General features: G+C 41.3%; 4 protein-coding genes across 4 annotated transcripts; 1 reads left to right on the forward strand and 3 right to left on the reverse strand.

Moving 5' to 3' along the window:
- Window positions 1-7,268: 7,268 nt before the first annotated feature.
- Window positions 7,269-8,167, forward strand: LOC111604716. The gene is made up of 2 exons (XM_023322889.2): window positions 7,269-7,307; window positions 7,862-8,167. The coding sequence occupies exons 1-2, from the start codon at window positions 7,269-7,271 to the stop codon at window positions 8,165-8,167; spliced, it is 345 nt and encodes a 114-aa protein (XP_023178657.1).
- Window positions 8,168-8,229: 62 nt separating this feature from the next.
- Window positions 8,230-8,916, reverse strand: LOC111604676 (larval/pupal cuticle protein H1C). Its single transcript, XM_023322838.1, has 2 exons — window positions 8,833-8,916; window positions 8,230-8,765 (listed from the first exon to the last, which is right to left on the reverse strand). Exons 1-2 carry the CDS (start codon window positions 8,842-8,844, stop codon window positions 8,307-8,309), a joined length of 471 nt encoding a protein of 156 aa, XP_023178606.1. The 5' UTR covers window positions 8,845-8,916; the 3' UTR covers window positions 8,230-8,306.
- A 2,305-nt stretch (window positions 8,917-11,221) lies between these two features.
- On the reverse strand, window positions 11,222-11,749 carry LOC111604700 (cuticle protein LPCP-23). The gene has a single exon (XM_023322873.2). It carries the CDS (start codon window positions 11,693-11,695, stop codon window positions 11,273-11,275), a length of 423 nt encoding a protein of 140 aa, XP_023178641.1. The 5' UTR covers window positions 11,696-11,749; the 3' UTR covers window positions 11,222-11,272.
- Window positions 11,750-13,393: 1,644 nt separating this feature from the next.
- LOC111604701 (neuropeptide-like 3) lies at window positions 13,394-14,017 on the reverse strand. Its single transcript, XM_023322874.2, has 2 exons — window positions 13,918-14,017; window positions 13,394-13,861 (listed from the first exon to the last, which is right to left on the reverse strand). Exons 1-2 carry the CDS (start codon window positions 13,927-13,929, stop codon window positions 13,535-13,537), a joined length of 339 nt encoding a protein of 112 aa, XP_023178642.1. The 5' UTR covers window positions 13,930-14,017; the 3' UTR covers window positions 13,394-13,534.
- Between the last annotated feature and the right edge of the window lie 1,752 nt (window positions 14,018-15,769).

The following is a 15,769-nucleotide window of genomic DNA, read 5'->3' on the forward strand; positions in this document are numbered from 1 at the left end:
ATTTTCTATATTTATTGCAGACTTTTATTATTTAGCTAGTGTTATTTGGCTTTGTGCAGCATATAACTGATGGACTTTAAAGCATCAATGTGGCTAACAGGTGTGGCTTAACTTTACTTCTACTTACCTAGTTCATTAAGTATACGCCGCATATAGTCGAGTGTATTGTGTATATATGCTTAGCAACTTCTCAGATTATACTTCACTTCTAACTATGATTTTCAATTACACTTAGAGTACATATTTGCAGTAGTTAAAGCTAGAATCATAACTGACATTGACGCTCTCTCTCTCGCCTAGTTCTATCAACTAGGTCTTATTCAGCTTTTTGCCTCTGCATTGTCACTTACATTATTTTACAGCAGTCTATAAAAGCTCTAGTGCCTTTTATTAAAAATTAATAGTATTCCGCTCAATCTGCGTATACTTAATATGTTCTTTATTGCTCCCTCAATTCATAGCCATCAGTCACAATTATTCTTCAAGCAAATTCACTCTTTACCCGCTCTCACAATGCTTCTCTGCTTTGCACATAACAACTCTCCATTTTGTGCATACTGCAGGGTATTTGAAATATAAAATGCAATCGAATCATATTTGAGCACTCGTTTTAATGGCCTGCCAGATTTCTTAATAGCCGTTCTTAATATCTTGCAATGCTGCAGTTGCCTCAGCCCCAGCCCCAGCCCCAGCCCAAGTCACAGCGCTGCTCCAACCCCTACTCCTTGCTCTTACTCCTATCCCCACCCCAGCCACGCCCCACTACACTACTTTCCGGGCACGCCTCATCATTATCTGGCTGTAAATCTGGCAATTCGGGTAGCTTGACTGCGCAGCATAATCAATGCAAATGCAAAGACTTTGTGTGTTTCTCGATTTGTTGGATTTGTCTGCCGCTGATTGTTGCTGTTGCTCATTTTGCTGTTGCTGCTCAGATAAAAGGCGATTATACAATCGGGCGTAGGCCTCTTGTGTTGATGTTGCGCGGGGCCTTGAGTGGCAGCTGCTGAGAGTTTTGATTCTGTGCACAAAGCGCGCTTAAACTTTATGGCGCATAAATCAATCCGAAAAACAAGCAAAAGGTGGACAATTCTTTTGGCGGTTCCACAAATCTGCATATTGACGGCAGCTCAACCCTTCACCGGACACCTCGAGCCAATGCGGCATTTGCATGTGTCGCTGGCTTTATCGTTATGCAAATGCTATGAAGTTGAACACACACGACAATCGAATGATCGAATGATTGAGTCGATCGATTGATTGGGGCAATAAAACAGGATACGATTTGCGTGCGTGCGTGCCACCACAACCAGCAAGCCACACAGCCACACAGCCACCCAGCCACCCACTCGTATGTGGTTGCAGCTCAAATTGCATTTTAATGACATTTGCGGCGGCTGTTGCTGCTGCTGCTGCAGCAACATTGTTCGCTGTTGCATTGGGCAAGCGCTTGGCCACAAGCTGTGGCTGCAACACAACACAAATCAAACACATTTCAAATTAATTGACGTCAATTTTTTGCTGGTGATTTATGAGTGGAAATGCAATCGAAATTTCACAAGTAAACGTAAAATATTTTAATTTTGTTATTGTTTAATTAGCGTCGAGTTTTTGCATAATTATATATGAGCGATATCTGGTGACGAGGGGCAATGCAGTGCGCCAATTAAGTATACCACACGGTGGACGCGGTCAAGGTCGAGCTGCCGCAATGTCGTGCACATTACAGCGACGACAACAACAACTAATAATAATTATAATAACAGCAACTGAAAACTGTAACAATGGCAAGACAATTGAAAAAGCTGCTAAAAAAAACATTGCTAGAATACCTTCAATTCACAGCAACTGCGACGAGCACATAAAACAAGAAACCGAACAAAAGCCGCGAGTGTTAAGTGTGACGAAGCGTGAATACCCTAACGGAGTCACAGAGAGAGAGGGAGAGGGGGAGGGAGTGGTGGGGAGAGAGAGGGAGCTACTCTACATTTATGGCTGACTTGACTTGGATTAAGTTGTGTAAATTGTTATGCATATTAGTTATATATGACAATAGATCTTCCTTCTGTGACTCTAATGGACATATTGATATATTATATTATGAGCAGCAATCCCTGCGACTTAAAGGAATAAGAGTGTTAGTAACGTATAGTAATAGTAGTATAATATAGTATAGTACTAATAGAATACTAGATGTATTAGTATAAAAAGTAATAGTAGTAGACAGTGTACTACAGTAGTATAAGTATTAGTATAAAAAAGTACTAGTAGTAGAAAGTGTACTACACAATAGTAGTAGTAGTGATAGTATACAGTAGTGTAGATAGTAGTAGTAGCAGTAGTATGCAGTAGTATGCAGTAGTATAGGTAGTAGTAGGAGTAGCAATAGTAGTAGAAGTATTTGTAAAACTAATATAAGTAGTACTAGAAGTAGTAGTAGAAATAGTACTGGAAGCAGTAATAGTAGTATATGAGTATAGAGAAGAAAGTAGTGCTGCTGCTAGCTACTTTTATAATACTACTAAAGTAGTATAAATAAGTAGTAGTATATAAAGTAGTAGTAGCAGCCATAGTACGATAAAGAAGTAGTAGTAGCAGTACGATTAAGAAGTACTAGAAATAGTAGTAATACTAGTAGTATAGAGAAGTAGCGAGACAGTACGATTAAGAAGTGGATTAGTAAAAGACTTAGAAAGAATAGTAGTAGTAGGAGTAAGAGAACAAAGTAGTAGTAGTAGTAGGAGTAGTAGCAGTAGTAGCATAAAGAAGTAGTAGTATTAGTAGTAGTTGTATTATGAGTAGTAGTATAAATTAGTACCAAGAGTAAGTAGTATTTGAAGTACTTTTATAATTATATATTATATTATATATTATTATTATATATTATATAGTCTAGTCTAGTCTAGTCTAGTACTACTAATAGTCTAACACTAGTATTCGGAGTCTTATAAAGTAGTGGCAACAGCTATTATTAGTCAAGTCGCAGTATAGTAGTAGATAGCATTTCACGATTCCCTAACTAGCAACTGTGTTAAAAGACCCGCTGCAAGGGTATAAATACATACCTTATATATATATATATATATATACTTCATATATATATTCATATATACATATATATATATATTGCCTTTTCATTAATGAAATTACAAGCGGCCGTCACTTGGATCGGCTGCCGCTGCTGCTGTTGTTGTTGTTGTAGCTGCCTTCGGTTTATCCCAAGCTGCGCGGCAATCTGCTTGGGCTAACGCCTGGCTTTTGCCTCGCTTTTGGCCAATTAAAGTTCTTTAGGCCAACTTGTCGTTGGAGGACATTGCGCAATTGGCCGCGCACACACAACAAAGCACGTAGACGCAGTTGTTGCTGTTGTTGTTGTTGTTGCTACTACTGTTCTAGTTTATGTTGTTGTTGTTGGACATGTTAACTCTTGAGTCTGAGTTTCTTTGACAGCTTCAATGAGCTGCGCTCGCTTGTTTCAATGCAAATTGCAGAATTGGCTTCATAATTAAGTAGTTTGCCTGAGCACACGCACACAAGCTGCAGCCACGCCCCTTTAGTTATGCTCGTAAATTAAATTCGCAAACACCCCAGCGGCAACTAGCATTCGGCAGTTGTTGTTGCTGTTGTCGTTGTCTGTCAACCAAATTGTATGCAAATTGTTTTCAGCGCATTTTTCATGCACACATCGCGTCAAGTGATTTATGTGTTGCTCCACAAGTCCCACACGTCCTCAGTTTGAGAGTCTGCGATTATTGAATCGAACTCGTTGGCTTGCATGAGTGGGCGCCACGCCCCTTTCCTCCATTAGCCCTCCAACTAGTTACTTTCACTTTTTGTGACTGTCTTCTAATTGCGATCGGCAACGTGTGAATATCGATCGAGCGAATCGTTGACTCTCCGCATTACTCACCCTGAACTTGAAACTCGACTTTTGTCGCTCCGTAAACCTACTCATTATTGTCTAATGCGCACACCTTTAAAACCTGCCCGAAGCTAACTTCACATGCCGTACCATAAATATGATGTGTACAAGCTGCTGATTTCTACAGGTCTAACACCGACAATTACGGCTAAAATTAGTCTGTGCATACACTGGGAGAAACTATAGTGTCTTATGCCTGATTAAAGATATTTAGGGAAATATTTCATATTTTTATATATGTTAAAAAATTTACATGACATAAATACCATTATTCTTTCTACTCTTCCAGTATTCATTCTAAATTTCCCACTATTTAAATTACTGGTTTTCATTTCTTATTCATATTTCCATTATAAATAATATTTATAGAGAAATAAACAAAAATGTAGTTTATTATATTTCCCAGTATTTTATATTCCCTATATTATTATTCCCCTTATATATGACAAGATTGCAGGTGCTAAAAAAAAGTATAAATAAAAATAAATAATTTTGTTGTAAACTTCCCATTATAGTTTGATAATATTATTTCCCTTTATTTTTTAAATAAAATAAGCAAGCATTTAATCATATATTTATTCCAAGTGCAGTCATCCTATATCCTCTCTCTCTCTATCTCTCTTCCATAATTCTCAGACTGTTGGTAGCATTCACCTGTTTCGCTCAGTGTAGCATTTGTAATAGCAGCCGAGCAAATAAAACGAATGCAAAAAACATAAAATAAGAACACAAATGGCTATAAAAAGTCAATTAGACTTAATGATAGCTTCGGCTAAACTACACATTAAATTTGTGTAGTACGCTGATTGAGTCAGTTGAGCCACAGAAATCGCCGGATCCGGTTTGCGGCACCGAAAATTCTGTAATCACGGAAGTTGCCGAGACAAAAACATGGCCGACAAAGTTTGTTTCATATTTATGTTTATGTTTGGCAAGCGACAGGCAAGAGCCAGTGCCCAGTATTTTGTGTAATTCGGCCATTAAAATTAATCAGGCAATCGATGTGACGCCCAGTTCCAGAATGGACGAAGAGAAAAACCAAACAAAAAAACAAACTAAACTCCATTTACATTTAACATTGCAGGTGCTTATTAAATAAACGCCAAGACATTATTACGCGGCGTATGAGTGATACATACATACATATATATATATATACATATGGGTAAGACCGGCTAATAGACAGACATGTCCGCTAAATATAATCGCATTTTGCAGCCAACAACGGCTTAGCACGACAGCCAACATATCGCATGGCTCGCAACCCAAAAACATGGCTATTACCAAAGCTAATTAAGCCGCTTGTTGCATTGACTAAAAGTGCCCCACCATCCCCACCAGCTGCAGCTGCTTGTAAGTCCCAGCGGGCGGCTGCTTGTTGCCAATTTCTATTAATTAAACTATTTAGTGTACGCGCACTTCACCTGCCTGTCTATCCATCACTGTGATACGCATTGCCCACAACTTATCAGCAGAGTTTTGATTCCGTTTTAATTGAGCTCATTGAAATGCGAGCAAATAACTTTAAGCTTAGCTATTTCTAGAGTGGGTGTGACCCAAGCTTAAGATTTCGATAAAACAATTTAAATTTGAGAGTGCGAAATCAAACTAAATTTCTAATGGCAGCCAAGATTAGGCGTCAGCTGCTGCATCAAGTGTGCATCAGAGCTAAAGCTGATCAAACTTTAAAGCTGACTTCGACAATTAAATGCTAAATAATAGTCTTAGACAACATTATTTACGAATTCTCACATGAAACTTACGCACAAGGCAAAAGAGATCTGATCAAGACAAAATGCTTCGCATATCAGTTCAACGATTTCCCCTGATGTTTGGTAGCTTAAACAGTCATAGCCTTAGAGGGATCAGGCACTCAGCTATTTAGTCAAAGTCTAAAAATAGTTAATTACTTCTTTGGACAAATGCGATTTAATTACTAAATGATAGCGGGCAGTTTTTAGCCCAGCTGCTGCCCGAGGGTTAAGCCTGCAGACAAAGCTTAAACTTGGCTTGCAAAAGCTTTCAAGCGAGCGCGTTTTATGGACAATGCCTAAAGGTAGGCTACACTTGCGACTGTCATTAAATGAACTTCATAATGCAAAAGCCACAAATGCAAGTGGGTCAAGCAGAGACTTAAATAATATTCAATGGCCAATTAAATGACACCCTAATAGATGCCGGTGCACCCACAGCTCAGCAGTTAAAACGATGCTTGCTTGCCATTGTGCGGCCAACTGGGCCAAAGTGCTACAAGTGCGAGTGTAGGCCAACCGGAGCTGGCCACAACTGCTGCACTAATTATAAATTTAATTGGCTGTCAGCGAGTCCATTTTATTTTTTTTTTTGGCTATGGCCGTCTTGATTTCGGCATTTGCGTGTATCTAATTGAATTAGACCTAAAGGTCGCGCCAAATGGGCTGGGAACTCAGCTGCCCAGCAGACACAAAACACAAAGCAAAAACCGGCTAAGGCGGGCGACACATGTGGCTGAAAAGTAGAGCTGGCAGCGTGACACGCGTGTCACGTGGTGTCTGACTAAATAAAAGCAGCGCCTGAGACTACCAAACATAATAAAGCCAAACTTGTTCGCAATTATAGCTGAAGTAAGAGTGCAAACCGCAAAACCTAAATCTAAACATTAACTTGAAAATGGAAGTAAAGCGAATTTTTTTTTTTTAATTTCAACCAAGTTTCAGTTAGAAATAGATTAGAGGCGAACCGGCAAAGCAAAGCAGGTGCAAACCTCAAACAAAGCCTGAACATGAACTTGAAATTTGAACAAAATCACAATATTTTATAAAAATATGATTTGAAAAAATAATTTTATATTATATATTTATATAGGTTAAATAGATAAAATTTTTTAAGTATAAAAGCGAGAGTTCAAACACCTAATAAACTCTGCGCATGCAACAATAATCGCCGCAATTCGAAGTCAAATATTGAACCCTTTAAAAATTATATATTGAGAAGAATATATAAAACAAAAACTAGGCTAAAATCTTAAGATAATAATTAGAACTATTTATTATTTATTAAAAAACTCTATATATTATAAAAACTATATGTAATATTATAAATAAACCGTTTCAAATATAAAATTATATCTCAATAAACCAAATTCCAAGCTCACTTTATTAAATGGTAAAAGCGAAAGCAATTGGCGCTTAAATCACGTCTCAAACAAGCAGCTCGCGCACATCACATCGCTAACGAGAAGTAAGGCACAGAGCTTGGTCATAATTTGCGTTGGTGGTGCGAGTGGTGGCAGCCAGGAAAAGTTATTGTGCCATGGAATATTAGAAGAGGGAAATACGACAACATAAAAAGTTGGCATTATATGCTAATGCGAGCTGTGCTGACTTCATTGTGGTACGTGGAGCTGGTAAGTGGAGCGTGGTGCAGTGGCTCCTTGTATGGCACTCAGGCCAGGGCAATTGTGGTGCAAGCCAGTGGCCAGGCACAGAGCAGACCAGGCCAGGCCATTAACAAAGCGGCTGCTGCTGCAGCAGCAGTTGATTTATGCTTGGAACTGGGGCATTGCTTAGCTCTGGGTGTGGGCGGGTGGCTCACTCTGGCGACTGGAAGCAGGAGCCAAGCAAAATGTAAATACAACCATCGCTTAGCGAATCGCGGGCGAATTCGTCAAGGGTTGCCTTGACTGAAACCACTTAGTCGCTCAGTTACGCCCAAATGGGTCACTAATGAGCCGTCGAGCTTGGGAAAATCTTGCTGATGGCTCGATTGTCTGTGCCAATTCTAACGTAAAGAAACCACCGACGTTTTTCGGCTATAAAATTGTGGCGCATCTTCAGTTGGAGCCACAGTTCAACTAGTAGCGCCTCTCGGTGATCACAAGACCAAATCAAGATGTTCAAAACTGTGAGACTTTGGATACCCTGTTTCTCTCGGATAACTAATTGCTGAATTCTCTTGCAGCTGTTGGTGTTGTGCGTGGTTTGCGTGGCTCTCAGCCAGGCTCGGCCCAGCTATTTGCCCAGCTATGAAACGATTGAGTATGCGCCCACTGTGTTGGGCTATGAGCACTACGCCTTGCCTGCGGCTATCTCGCATCAGAGCTCGACGGTGGTGCACGAGAAGCGTCCGTACTTGCGACCCATCTACGAGCACCACCCAACCACTTATACAACCTATGCTGGCAGCCCGTTGACTTACGGCAGCGACTGGTACAATCCCGGCTGGAACGCTGGTGCGCTCAGCTACCCCAGCATCTATCTCAAGTAGAGGCTCAAGGGTATACCCTCTACACACATACCCTGTAATAAATAAGTTGGTTTGGATTCGGATTTGAGTTTTGTATTTAATTTTCTTCCGGTGGAACACAAGTCAACAACGTCGATCAAAATCTTTCGTTCTCTCGCTCTTACCAGGCGCCGGCTGCGTAGGTCAGTGGTGCGTGGTGCAGCAGTGGTGCCGAGTAGGCCAGTGGTGCAGAGTAAGCCAGTGGCGACACGCTCTTCAGATATGGCACATGGGCAGCGGCATATGTGGTGGGCAGGGCCGAGTAGGTGGACACTGGAGCAACTGCTGGATAAGTGGCCGCATAGGTGGCAACAGGTGCGGCAGCGGCATAGGTGGTCACGGGAGCAGCATGCACGGTGGTCTTCACAACGGGCGCAACCACATCCTCAACAACTGGCGAGCTGTGCACCTGGGTCACGCTCTGGTGGGAGACGGCGGTGGGCACACTCTTCACCACGGCGCCAATCTTGGCCAGGGCGGGTTCCTGGACGATGGCGGTGGGTGCGCTATAGACCAGTGGCGAGCCAGCCAAAATACCGGGGCGAGCGGCGGCGACGGCGAGCAGAGCAGCGAGAACGAACTGTTGAAAGCAAAGAAAGATAATTGAGTATCGCACCACTGAGAGAACCACCCTTCGCGGGGCTTACCAATTTGAACATTTTGGATTGCTGTGGTTATGAAGTTCTTTGACTTGTGTCGTAGGTTGGACTGTGCCAGTTGACGAATTGTCGCTGGCTTTTATACTTGAACTTCACTTTCAAGGCGCGCACACACACACGCATACAGTGAATACACAATAAGTGCTGATACGTACGTGCCTGAACGGATTCTTGTCTCGCATAAACCAGATTATAATTCGCGGCCAATTTCAGCTACGCAACGCGCTCAGGTAGTTATTTTGTCAGCTCAGTCTCCAAGCCGAGAGACCCAACCCACTCTTATTTTCATTTACAAAGCGTGGCTCATTTGTCAAACTATTTGGCCCCGACACGAGGTGTTTTTGGTCGATGTCGTTGGGTTTTGCGCACATTGGCATTTGTTTTCTTACTAAGCAGAGCTGGTAGACTTTTCCGTGCAACAGGCTTGCAGCTGGCCGGCCACCTGAGCGGCTTGAGTGCTATAAAAGCCGGTGAAAAGCTTTCCTCTGATTACAGTTTGATTTCTAAGCGGCTGCAATAATGAAGATTCTCATAGTCAGCCTGGTGAGCGATATATTAAAAGTAACCTAAAAGTGCACTCAAATGGATACTCCCTGTTTATGCAGTTCGTTAGCATTTTGCTGTTGTTGACGCCGAGTGGTGCAGCCGACCTAGACACAGCTGAGCAGGACTCCACAAAGGAGCATCCAATGTATAGGCGCAGCTTGTGGGACACGGTGGGCGGCATTTTACCCAGCGGTGCAAGGGAATTCATAGAGAAGAACTCGCACTATCTCAATCAACCCGTTAAACTTGTAACCTTTGGCGCAATAAATCTCAACATTCCTAAAAAAGACTGAAAAATTGGATTTGCCAGTAAATACAGAAAAGTAACTATTAAATGAGAGCCAAAGGCTTGCCATATTATAAATAAATATCTTATATAAACGCAACTATATTCCATTATTACTGCAGCTGAATTTAAAGGAGACTTCTAATCAGTTTAAAATTTAAAAAATGTTTACTTTATTATTGCCTTATAACTTATTATTATTATTGACAGCAAACTTAATTGTGTACAGTGTATCTGCTCTTGTTGATAGCAGCTGTCACTTAGGATGTCAATTGAAGCCAGCTAGCATACGATGCACTTTCCGTTTTACAATTTCTGCTCGCATTGCAGGTTCATTGGCCAGCGGCAAACAACGCGTGGCGTCATTGGCCTTGAACCTGAGCTGCGACAGGATACAACTATCACAATTTATATACCCGGTAGCTTATGAAAAACTATATATAGGCTTGTTTGTTAACTCAGCTCAAAGTCTAGTTGCACTAGTGAAGGACAGCTACTAGCTAGAGAATGTGATATGGCAAGAGCTTGTATATTATATTAAAAGTACATATTAATTTAAGCTGGCTGGCTTATCGTAATAATATAACGTGTAGTCAAAGCTTTGTGCATTGCATTAAGCTAAATAAAATTTAGAAATATATTAATATATATGGACAAATTTAATAATAAATATAAAGTATTTATATATCAAATTTTGTTTTTATATTTGCTTTTTCATGCTGTCCATTTCTCTACATCCATTGAAAGCACAGCGACCCTGCCGAAAGGCCTAAGCAGTCATCTCCTTCTCACTCAGCAACACCAGGAACTACATTCAGCCACAGCTGTCTTTCTCTCTCCCTCTCTCTCTCTCGTGCACTAGAACGCAAACTCAAACGGATAAGATTTTTACATTTTAATACATGCTCTCAGTCTCTCACTAATACTATTACAACTGTAGGAGCCAATCAAAACCAAATTGAACAAAATTGGGTAACTGTAAACAGCAATGACTGAGGAAGAGCTTGCTCAACAGACGAATAGGAATTAATGTAAACTGGAACATCTCACAAGCTAGATTTATTATAGTCAAAATTGATGAATATTTATTAAAATCAGATAAATTAATAATTAGTAAATATGAAATATGATTGTAAGGAGACAAATTCATAAAGAATTTAAGTACTGCGAAATATAGGTTAAATATATTATTCATTTATTTGTTATCTTCCAGCAAGCTTTGCTATGAATGATATCCAGTAGAATGCAGGAAATCTGTATTAAGTTCTAACGATCTATCAAGCTGAAAGGGAAGCTAAGTACAAGTATTTCATAGTTGGATAATCAACAGCTATGCCTCGGCACTTGTTTACAGCCTGCGTTACGTATACGACTCATTATTCACATAGCTAGTTTACAGGAAGTGCACGACAGGGTAAAACCCGACAGGTCAAGGAACTGCAGCAAGGACACAGCCAAGGGAGAGAAAATAATAAATAAGTCTCAATCGATATTCAAAGCAAAAACATTTGTTTATTTATTCAAATTCGTATCACAAAACCGTCCAACAAAATGCACGTTCCACTATCGGTGTTTGAGTGGTGCAGTGGTACTTCCTTACCACACTCCGGTGGCGGTATAGGTCAGCGGCGAGGCAGCAGCAATGTGGGCAACTGGGGCAGCAGCATATGTTTGGTGCACCACTGGGGCAGCAGCGTAGGCGCTGTGCACCACTGGAGCAGCAGCAGCATATGAGGTGTGCACCACGGGAGCAGCGGCGGCATAGCTAACCACAGGCGTTGACTTGACAACTGGCGCAACGACATCCTCAACCACATGAGCGGAGCTGTGCACCACCGACTGGCTCTGATGGGAGACAGATGTGGGCACACTCTTCACAACGGCGCCTACCTTGGCCAGGACGGGCTCCTGGACGATGGTGGCGGCGGGTGCGGCGTAGACCAACGGCGACTCATACAGATGACCGGGACGAGCAGCAGCTACGGCGAGCAGAGCAGACAATACCACCAACTTGAACATGATTGAAATGATTTTTGGGTTTAAGTGTGGTCTGTATTGACTGTTGGGCTTGAGTTTCTATCGAGAACTGATTATGGTATGCCAACTGCAGGCGGTGTTTATATAGCAGCAGCAGTTGGTACTCCACGAACGGCCTTCATACACACGCACAACAACGAAATATATAAAAAAACTAAAACAAAAACAAAAACAGAAACGCAAACCATATCAGATTCAATTCTCACAGACATTCAATAAGCAATTAGCGTCGGTGGACGGCTCAGCTCTGCTCGGCCACAGTCTCCACCACAACAATTGGCAAAGGTAGCCAACCAGTTTACGTGCTTATTCGACCATTGGCCAACTGCTCCATTGGCCCTTCATTAGCTCCTGCCCTCAGTTGCATTACTTGCACTTTAAGTGCGTCTCAGTTCTTTCAGGGTCAGCAGCGCAAGCTTTGGACTTCAATTTCGATTTCAATTACTGTTTCCATTTGGCTTTCAGCTACGTGCGCAGCGAGACGTTCAGCTGAAGCTCTACGCAGCTATAAACTGTCAAATTGTAAAGGGTATGCTTATTATCGTAAAAGTGCTTTATTAAGGCACAGGCCATGAAACTTTAGTTTGAGAAAAACTTTTGCCTACTGTGGAATAGGTGAATGAAGTTAGTGATCTTAGTTTCGGAGAACTTTACAGTTCTTACTTGGTTTCTACTTTGATAACTGCGTAGTCAGCTCTAGAATTATATTATTTAATATGCGAGGGTAGCTTCAAAAATAGCTAACTTTGCACAAATATAATCCCAGCTGCTCTTGAATATGGAAATGAGAATTAACCACAGAATTATTTCACTTAAAATAAAGAAGCTGCGTAAAAGGTAAGCAACATGAGAAAGGGAACGGTAAACATTGTGCGCTTAGGCAGAACATAGAAGAAGACTCTTTCAATGACTGGAGGAAATATAAGATAAATAAGAAAAGAAGTGAGCAATGAAGTGAGTACAATTTGTGGATTCCAAACGGTTCTGCTGTGTTCATTCATAATTTCTCTTCGTTCTACATATATTATTTTTCTTTCACGTTAAGGCTTTGTTTATACTTTCTGTTTACAGGGTAACTGTTGGATAAGCATGCTTTACCTTGAAGGAAGGTAGTTTTAACTGTGTCCAACTGTTTATAGCGCAGCATCTAGTATTTAGTTATTTCATAAATCACACATAAGCTGAGAGTGCCTAATCATAGGGTATCTCCAGGTTGAATACTCTTTGTCAAGCTGAATCACATGCTGGTTATTTAATTATCGCAGTTTGAATTACGCAAGCACTTAAACAATTATAATACAGTTCGCACGGTAGTTAAGTGAATTATGCTTAGCTCTATATCTAAGTGAGCTAGATAAGCCTCTCTCTATTGCAATCTAGGACTAAGTAATTTATGAACAATTTATAAATACTTTTTGTGTCTTGTAATTAAGCTGAACTATAGAAAACAAAACTTATCTGAAAGTTTTCATGCCGAAATAGAAATTTCTAAATTCAATAAAACTTCTTTTCAGATTGGACATCAAAAAGCTTTTGGACAGAAGCCATACTCAAAGCCAAGTCCTACTTCAGGGCTATAAGCTGCACCAAAGTTAATATATATATTCTATATACCAAGACTAAGACTATTGGCCCACGTCTTCACTCTACTCAAACAGCAAAAGATTCGTTTATGAAAATATGAACTTTTATTTACATCAGTCGACAGAGGGGATGGGGGAACACTAAGTAGAAGATGTGATAGAAATTGTTGAGCAGCTTCAGCCTAGGGGCAAATTCGCTGAGGCACCACTCCGGTCAGAGCCGATGTCTACGAGCTGTCTACCAGGACGATGCCCAGCCGTGAGAGGCCCAGGAAGGCGACAGGATGCTGGTGTGCAGAGCTGGAGCGGCATAGGTCTTGATGATGGGCGCAGCATAGGTCTTCACAATGGGCGTCACAATCGGCTGCACAATGTGGGCCGAGCTGTGCACCTGGCTGATGCTCTGATGGGAGACAGCGGTCGGTATGGACTTGACAATATGCCCAACGCTAGCCAAGGCAGGCTCATGGATGATCGCCGGCGCGGCATAGCTATGCAGCAAAGGACCTGCCTCCAAATAGCCTGGACGAGCAGCGGCCACAGCGAGCAGAGCAGACAACACCACCTGAAAGCGAGCAGTTAGCGGCTAAGAGGCTTAAGAGGCTTGGCTGAGACACTTACCAACTTGTACATTTTAGCTAATCCTGGGAGTTAGTTACTTGGCTTAAGAAATGAACTGTGGGTCTGTGTTGACGCGTCGCTGGTTACTGTTGCTAGCTGTAAATTCGCAACAGCTTTTATACACAAAACATGACACACACACACACACACACGCACACAAACCTAGCTATGCTAGATCCAAATTCAAAGCTCCAAAAGTGCAGAAAATACAATAATAATAATTTTTTTTGCATCGTTAAGAAAAGCCTGCCGACGGCGACCCACCCGAATGTCCGAGTGTTGCAGGCGGGTCGACGGGCTGCAGCTGATTCAACAGACAGACAAACAACAACTGCAACAACAGCAGCAACAACCACAATGCTTTCGTTTACAGTTTTCCGTTCAGCCCATTAAAAAATAGCGAAAACCAGTCAAAAGCGAATCGCTGCCCGACGTCAGCTGTCGCCGCAGTCGGCCAGTTGGGCACTTGGCCAGTGGGTTGGCCATTTAACCAGCGTCTGCCACTTGCAACACACCCAACAGCGGCAACTACAAGATTTTTGTCTTTGCTTTGCTCGCCAGTTTTTCCTCAAGCCAAGTTGACCGTGAAAACTGCTCGTGGTTCATGTTTGTCTGCTTGTCTGTCTGGCGGCACGCACCACCGGCCAACCACTACGCAATTGTCACTGCCACGCAACACGCAACAGTTACAACAAGTGGCTCAAGTTCAGTGCGTGGCGATGGTCAGTGCCAAATTGTCAAAGCTGCTTTTATGACTTGTTGTCCGCGTGCGATTCGTTGTGGATTCCAGAGATGAAACCGAGGATTGGCATTTGAAGCTAATAAACTATAAAGAAAGGTAATTGGCATAGAATTTGTCTGCATTTTGCTTGCTTATCACGTACGAATGCGAAGAATTATGCTGGCCAAATGATCGAAAAAGAAGAATTGAATACTTCAAGGCAGCTCAATGATTTCTTGTCTATATAATAAGATATATACACTGTATATAAGGCTTATATAATATGCCTATAGAAAAACATAGTAATACAGACTTTTTCTTATGTATTTTCTATGGCAGCTATAAGAAATAGTAATATGATCTATGCAAGTTTCTTATATACGAAAGCCGCTGCAAAAAGAAGCAGCTGTACCAAGTTTCAGAAGAAAGCGAAGCAAGATAAAGCAGTTCCCATAGAACAGTAAGAGAAAAATGAAGAAGAGATCTGCAAGATCTGCTTAAGATTTAATCAAATTATACAGCATATAACAGTAAAATATTTATATATATATTTTCATATATATTTAGAATTTTTTTCCAAAAAAAACTTTAAAATTGATTTTGAGCTAAGCAATTGCTATGACAGCTATAAGAAATAACAAACCTATGCATACCATATTCATATATGTAAAAGCTTCTACAAAAAGCAGCACATATACCAAATTTGATAAAGAAACCGCGCAAGGCAGCTGAGTTCACATGGAACAGTTAAGAGAGCTCTGAGTTCTAAGTGCCTACAGCAGACCTCGCTTAACTAACACATTTTGTTGCATGCATTGCATGTAAACAGCTATTGAAAGTGCCTCTAGGGTATTTAAAAAATAATAAAGCCAAGTACATTTCGCATTAAAGTGAGCATTATTGTAATTTCCTGTTATGTTAATCTGCACAGCACAGCGGGCCAAGCAAACGCCAAGATTGAGTCTGAGTCTGAGTCTGCCCACATAGACAATGCTTTGAACTGATCTTTTGCTCTGCTCTCACTCTCTATATCTCTCAGTGTACAGTGTGTATCTCGCTCTCTCTCTCGCTCTCCCTCTTTGGCTGTCTTTCCTTCTGTGTATATCTCTCGCGAGTTCCGCTTTTGTAATA

Source organism: Drosophila hydei, unplaced genomic scaffold (genome assembly GCF_003285905.1).
Source record: "Drosophila hydei strain 15085-1641.00,03,60 unplaced genomic scaffold, DhydRS2 tig00000283-arrow-arrow-pilon, whole genome shotgun sequence".
In the NCBI taxonomy this organism is placed as follows: Eukaryota; Metazoa; Arthropoda; class Insecta; order Diptera; family Drosophilidae; genus Drosophila; species Drosophila hydei.